Source organism: Grus americana, chromosome 2, assembly GCF_028858705.1.
Source record: "Grus americana isolate bGruAme1 chromosome 2, bGruAme1.mat, whole genome shotgun sequence".
NCBI classification, from domain to species: domain Eukaryota; kingdom Metazoa; phylum Chordata; class Aves; order Gruiformes; family Gruidae; genus Grus; species Grus americana.
The window spans coordinates 160009814-160017270 of NC_072853.1; the positions used below are offsets into that span (position 1 = coordinate 160009814).

General features: G+C 53.1%; 1 protein-coding gene across 1 annotated transcript; it reads right to left on the bottom strand.

Annotated features, from left to right (window-relative positions):
• Positions 1 to 4020: 4020 nt before the first annotated feature.
• On the bottom strand, positions 4021 to 6706 carry EN2 (engrailed homeobox 2). Its single transcript, XM_054817354.1, has 2 exons — positions 6115 to 6706; positions 4021 to 4337 (listed from the first exon to the last, which is right to left on the bottom strand). The coding sequence occupies exons 1-2, from the start codon at positions 6656 to 6658 to the stop codon at positions 4021 to 4023; spliced, it is 861 nt and encodes a 286-aa protein (XP_054673329.1). The 5' UTR covers positions 6659 to 6706.
• Between the last annotated feature and the right edge of the window lie 751 nt (positions 6707 to 7457).

Genomic DNA, 7457 nt, shown 5'->3' on the forward strand with positions numbered 1-7457 from the left:
CGGAGCGGAGGAACACCTTCACTAAACCTTCGTGCTCAGATGCTTATTGAACAGAGTTACGGAAAAAATACGCTTAATTAATTACACGGAGGGGCTGGTTGGCGCCGGGGAAGTGCAGATATATTTTTGCTCGGCCCTTAAATACTTCCCTGGGTTGGTTATTTATTTTTTTAATGGGACTCCGCTGCTTTGACTGGAGGGGAAGGAGTCTGCCCGCCTAGCAGAGAGCTGGCTGCCAGGAAAAAAAATGCTGCCAGGCGGTGGGTGACTCCAGGGCAATCCTGCCTCTGCCCCTGCCTGCTCCTGCCCCGACGCAGCCGGGTTTTTGGGGGGAGGCTTTGACTTGGCTTCAGGGTTTATGTGGTTTGGGGCTGTGGTTTTGTCTTTTCCAAAAAGGCTCCTCTAGCAAAGTGGTGTTGCTTTGCTAAAATTGCAAGAGGCGCCTGTACGGGAGCTTTTTCTGTGAAATTAATTTTAAATTTTAAATTAACGAGGGCTAATTTAGTTGTGCTGTCCTTCCCCGAGCCAGCGGGGAGCCGCTGCCCGGGCGTGGGAGCGCTGGCTGGGCGGTGCACGGGAACCAGCAGCAGCTCAAAAGATGGCGAAAGGAGCAGCAGAGCAAGTGTCTCCGAACCTGTGCCCCTTCCCATGAAAGCTTTCCCCCCGAAATATCGGAGGCAGGTGAGGAGTGCAGCCCGTGTGAGCCATTCGCTGCTCCCAGCTGAAGGCACCGCTTACCAATTGCAAATATTTTGTGTTCTGGTCTGGATAAAATCCAGGCAGTAGCGAGATATTTTCTGTCGTTGTTCCAGAGACTGAACTAACTTAGAGAAGTTTCCCTACTATTTTTTAAAAAAAAACTCTAAAACTAAATACATATTTCTGCTGGTGTCACACATCTGGTTTCTGTTCCTAGCGCTTCTTGCAGGCTGGGGGAGGACAGGTGGAAACTTTGCCCCACTGCACACTGAGGAGCAGGGCCAAATTTTCCCCCGGTGTAGGCTTAGGGACTTCATAAAAAATAAAATCTGTGGGACTTATCCGCTGGTGTGTAACACACCCACGGTACCATCTTGTGCCCATCGGACAACCGAAGCTATTTTTCAATCCAGATTTAAACCCCCTCTCTAGTCCCCACTGCCACCGATTTTCTCCCTCGGGATTATAAATCACCTGCCTCTATCAGTGGAGGTGAGCAAAATAATAATAATTAAAAAAAAATCTCCTCAGAGGCACGTAAACCAGAAAGGCTGGAAAAATAAAGCATGGTTTGGGAAACGAGCCCGGTAGCATCCCCCGCCGCTCCCCGCCGCCGGCCGCGGCGCTCAGCCCCGGCCCCAACTTCTCCGAGCAGGTGAACCCCTTGGTGCACCATCCCAGCCGCATCTCCGCTCCTGGAGAATTTTGCCCCTTGCAGAATATATCCCAAAGCAGCAGCTTGAAATAAAAATAAAATAAAATTTAACACCCACACCCTTGGTTTTATCTGTGAGCGTATCTCCTGCAGCAGGAGCCGGCCCTGAGGGTGAGGCTCTGCCCCTCGCTCCCTCTCCTCCTGCCTGCGGAAAATAGACTCTACTATTTTGGAGATCTTGTGCCCTTTGTTGCAGCAAGGCGAGTGATCATTTTATTTTTGTCCAGCCCGTCCTAAAATCGTGGTACTGTCATTTCCCGGGGATGCCAAGTATTTTACAGGCTGCTTGGTTTCGTAGCGTGGCATCGGCAATATTCCCATCACCTCTTTCCCGAGCTCCAGCTTTACGTGTTTATCTAGCAGAGGTTTTCCAAACGCAGCCTGCCAGAGCATCACACCACCGGGTATTTAAAGTCTTGAAAAGGTGAGACCTGTTGACAGTACGTGAGATTAAAGAGATTTTCTTTTCCGTTTTCAGATCCTCTTTAACACGACGGGTGCCTCAGAGCTGGGCTCAGTTTCGGCTGGCGGTTGCCCTCTCCTCCATCTAGAAATGAATCCCTCAAAGTTTCTTCATGAAGTCAAAAAGCCTGATGAAACGCCTGGCTGCAAAATCACCTCTCTCATAAATCGCCGCGGAATTTACCCCCCTATAAATAGTTGAAACTACAAAATACTTCGAATTCGAGCTCCAATGCTCGGAAGTGCAATCTAAAGAGTACATAAACATGTAGGGATATACAGTCCCTCATAGCACTACTCCATTGCAACGTCTGAGTGACACGGTTTGTATTTCGTAATAAAGTGGGTTGGTTTTTATTAGTAGTAGTATTATTATTATTTAATGCAATCCTCGAGAATTGAAACACACAAAATGCAGCGAGAATGTTCACAATTTTGAGAGCACGGTTGTAAATAGAAACATTCATATTTCATCCGATTATAAATATTTGATACTGCAGTTGTAAAATGCACGTTTTATAAACTGGAAAGAAGAAAAAAAAAATCCTTTGCTTTCTTGCTAAAAGGCAATGTCATTTCATCCTGGCTCCTAAGCAGCTCATGATTATTCACAGAATTTAAAATTACAAGTTTTATTTTATAGTTGGATTCTTTCCTTTTTTTTTTTTTCAAGTTTATACTACTATGTACAATATGTGTCTATTATAGCTGCAAAATAAAGAGGTTTTAAGGCAAAGCGAGAAGTTTTTCACCCACAAACAGCGTTGCAGGAGAGCCCGTTCCTAAGTAGCTGCCCACGCACACCAAGGCCCACGCGGGACACAGATCTTCCTCCCCGTGGCGTGGGGAGAGGAGCCACGACGTTCCGGGAGAAACGGGTTAAACGCAGCCCAACGCCCCGAAACCCCGAAAAAATCCTGCGTGGGGAGGGGGGGCGTAGGAAGAAACACCCACGCCCACGGTGCCACGAAGTGTCGTGCTAGCGGGGACCGCGCCGTGGGATGGAGATGAGGATGGAGGGGAAGAAGAAACTAAAAATGTTACTTTATTTTTTAGGGGGATAAAACGCTCCCAAATGCTTCGGGGGGGAGATGCCGGAGCGGAGCCGAACCGCAGCCCGTGGCCGCCCCCCGCGGAGGGGGGAGCGGCCACGGGTTGAAGCCGCATCCCGGAGCGGCTCCCGCTTTTCGGAGAGGGGGGTCCCAAAGTTTTTCCAACAAGTTGTGGGTGGGGGGTGGGGGGGTGGAAGCTAACCCCACCCCTGCATCCCACATCCACGCCTGCATCCCGTATCCACGAACGCCCGTGGGTCTCGCAGGGGGTTGGGGGGGTGGAGGGGATGAGGGAGTAGGGACTTAGGAAAAGACCCCGGGCATTTTTCAAGCCAGCACTTTCCCTATCGTTCCTTATATATTTTTTTTTCTTTTTAAATTAAATTCTCCATTTCTATCCCCAGCCCCAGATGCACGCATCCCCTCCCACAAAAAAAAAAAAAAAAAAGAAAAGAAAAAAGAAAAAAAGAAAAAAACAAAAACAGAAAAAAGAAAAAAGAAATAAAAAAGACAAGAAAAAGGGGAGGGGTGGGGGGAAAAAAAGGTAAAACTCATAGAACAAATAGGAGAACTATTTATTCGGTTCACAGTCGTGTGAAATGCAGCAATAAAAATCTTTGGACTTCAGCAAAAGTTGGTTTTAATTCTTTTTTTTTTGAATTTCAAAAAACAGCGTCCAATGTCCATTAAAACAGCGCTTAAGTCTATAAAAATGTAACTTAAGCATTAAAAAAAATCATAAAGATAGCGTCTAAAATTTCCATACAACCGAAAAAAAAAAACCCAACCAGCCCAAACCCCCGAAACCAAAACAAAAAAAAATCAAAAAAATATTTTATAATCAGATATCTTGGATTTTTACACCACCTTACCTGTAAATTATATATACATAGAATATTGCAGAATTATATCTAATACACAATATTTTCACTATTAATGCTGGTATAATCTTTATACACTGGCCCTTATGTTTCTTTTTATTTTTTTTTAATTAAATTATTGCATTGTATAAACTTTGACTGCAAACGGCCCCCCCCTCCCCTGCCTCCCCCCTCCCTCTCTCGTCTTCCCCCCCCCCCCCCCCGCCCTTGGCTATTCACTGTCCGACTTGCCGTCTTTCGCCGTGGTGGAGTGGTTGTAGAGCCCCTGGGCCATGAGGTGCACTGCCAGGGAGTTCTTGCTGCCCGTCGCCTTCTTGATCTTGGCTCGTTTATTCTGGAACCAGATTTTAATCTGGGACTCGTTAAGCCCGAGCTCTTGGGCCAGGCTTTGCCGCCGCTGCTCCGTCAGGTACCGGTTCGTCTGGAACTCGGCCTTGAGTCTCTGCAGCTGCTCGGCGGTGAAGGCGGTGCGCGGCCGCTTGTCCTCCTTGTTGGGGTTCTTCTTCTTTGGTTTACGGGAGCGGGGACCTACGGCCGGGAGAGAGGAGAAGCACCGACACCGCCACGCTCCGCTGCGGGCGGCCCCACGCCAGGCGCGGTCCCGCGTGGGGGAGGCACCCACGCTCCTGCCCGCGTCCCACGCTCCGACACCTCGCAGCCTCCCCCCCTCCCCACTCTAAGAAAAATAAACCCCGCTTTGTGCCTCCGCTGCCAGGGGATGCTCGGGAGCTGGCAGAACGGGAGCCGCAGACCCCCCCGGCGCCCCCGCAGCCCCCGCTCGCTGCCCGGCCTCCGCGCCGCTCCCTCCGCGTCCCCTTCCACCCCACCAGCAACGCATTTCCCAACACTTTTCACCCCGGGATGCCCCGGCAGGGAAAGCCCGCACCAGAGGCATCGGCACGGAGCTAAATTTTATTCCCTGAGTAGATTTTTTTTTAAGGAAACATTTTTTTTTTTAAGGAAACCTCTTTACTTTCTTTTTTTTATTTTTTCTTTCTTGGTGGGTCGCGATAAAAAAAAAAAAAAAAGGAAATCAGCCGCCTGTTTACATTGCGAGAAGAAATCCGCCGCTTTGCTGCAGTGCCCATATGGCGCTGCACGGCCCGATCCGAATCGCCGGGATTATTCTCGGGAATATTATTCTCGGCAGCACAAGGAGCCTTTTCTGCCCGGGCCGAGCCATTGTGAGGATGTATGTTAATTAAATATTAACAAAGGCGAGCACTGGAGAACAATGGAGTAAATTCCAATTCAGCCCTGAATATTACCTCTGAGTAAGAGTTTGTTTTCAGACATTACGAACTAATTTTCAACTCGTCCTACAATCCCTCCTTCATCTGGTCGGCTTTCCGGGTGAAAATTCTAGCTTGCTGCTTTTGTAAGAGAAAAACCCGTATTTTCTTTTCTTTTTTTCTTTTTTTCTTTTTTTTTCCCTGGGAGCAGATCTCCTGCGTGGTGCTTCCTATGCCTTCCCCCAATGGTTTCTACTTCTTTTTAATAAAGGTTTTACCAATCTGCCGGGGCCAGCCCTACTCTCCCCGCGGTAGCAGAAGGACATTTTACCCCCAGATTTTTTATTTTTTTTTCAAGGTTTTAATCATAATTTCAGGACGTTCTGTCCAAGCCCTTGCCAAGAGACGGACCCTGCCAAAGAAGTTCCCCGGTTCTCGGAAATGTCCCCCGGCCCCTACAGAGCTGACCTGCAGCACATGGGGGTAAATTAAAAGAAAGAAACGAAACGGCGGCCGCCCGAGGCCTCTTTTAGAGAAATAAACGATCGCGGATTGTTTTTTGCTAGGAAAAAAAATAATAAAAGCAAGGTGAGGCCTGTGGAAATCCATCCTCCCCTCCTCAAAACACAGCGCGGGAGTATTTTCCTGGCAAGGAGAAGGGCAGCTCGCCGGGAGGATGAGCGGGGAGCCCAAAGACAGATTTTTTTTTTTTTCCTCCCTCTTTGATAAAACCCGGCAGTCGGTAGGAAATGCCCCGAGCCCGGGCGGCCCCAGCTCCTCCGCGGCGGCGGGGAGGGAGAGATCCCCCGCTCCCCCCTCGTCCCTCCGGCTCCGCGCATCCTCAGCCACCCCTTCATGTCTCGACATTTTCGGGCGATTTTAAGACACCACCCCACAGGGAAAAAAAAAAAGGAAAAAAGAAAAAGAAAGAAGAAGAAGGAGCGGGCAGGGGGGGAGCGGGGTCTTTTCCCTGCCGCCCTCCTGGCCCCGCGGGCGGGTGGAGGGGAGCCGGGGAGTTCGGGGAGGGGGATGCGGCGGCGGGGAGCGGGGCGGCCCGGGGGGGCAGCTCTTACCTGAGGAGGGCCGGTCCGAGTACCGCGTGCAGTAAACCCAGGCGGGCCAGAGCATGGGCTGGTTCCCGGCGTTGGAGCTGGCCTGGGAGCTATCCGAGTCCGAGCTCACCGACAGGTCGCCGCCGCTCAACCCCCGCGCTTTCAGGGCCGCCTCCAGCGCCGCGGGGTCCCCCCCCTTCTTGGCGGCGCCGTGCAGGGCCAGCCCGGCTGGGCCGCCCTCCCCCCGGCCCGGCGAGCCCGCCCCGCCGCCGGGTAGCGGAGCCCCGGGGGCCGGCGCCGCGGCGGGGCTACGGCGGCTCTCCGCGCCGGGCCGCCGGGGCTCTCCGCCGGGGCCGCCCGCCTCCTTCCTCCGCCCGAACTCGGGCCGCAGGATGTTGTCGATGAAGAAGTTGGTGATGCGGTGCGGGTGCGGGTGGGGGTGCGGGGGGTCACCGGGGGGAAGCAGCAGCCCCCGCCGCCCGCCGCCGCCGCCGGGCTCCGCGTCGCCGCCGGACTCCTGCGGCTCGGCCGCCTCCTCCCGGGGGCTCCGGCCGCCCTCCTCCATGCTGCGCGGCCGGCCCCGCCGACGGCTCCGCTGCCCGCCCCGCCGCCGGCCGGGCGGCTGCCTAGCGCTTTTTGTTGTTGCTGTTGCAGTCGGTTGTTCGTTATTTTAATTTTTTTTAATATATATATTTTTATATATATATACACACACGCACAGGTGTCTATTTGCTTGCGTTTCTCCTGGCCGCGCCCGGCATTCAAAATCCAGAGTTTGCAAAAAAAAAAAATTAATAGTAATTAACAACAACAACAAAAAAAAAGAAACAAAACCAGGGAGACCCCAAAGCCAGCAGCCGAGCCTTCACGAGTTCCAACTTTGCCAAAAATAAAAACACACGGGCTCCGGTCCTCCCGCCGCAGCTCGCCGCCTCCTGCCGCCGCTCAGCCGCTCGGTCCCGCGGCGCGCTGCCGCCTTCTCCCCCGGCCACCGCCGCCGCCGCCGAGCCTCATCCGCCGCCCCCGCGGAGAAAAAAAAAATTAATACTACTACTACTAAAAAATAATAATTGGGTGAGTGGAAAGGGGGGGGGGGGAGTAAAGAAAAATAAAAGCCGGTGCCGGGGCGGGGGGTGGAGGCGGGCTCTCAGCAGCCGGTGTCCCGCGGAGGGCAGGGCGGTGAGGGGCGCCCCGCGGGGCTCCGGCCGGTAGCGCCTCGCCCCGCGCCGCCCCACGCCGCCCCGCGCCCGCACATGCGGGGGCCGCCGCGGGTGGGGGGGCGTCCCGCCCTGCCGCCCGCCCTGCGCCGCGCCGCGCTGCGCTGCGCTACGCCCCGGCGGCCGCCGCCACCGCCGCGCCCGGAC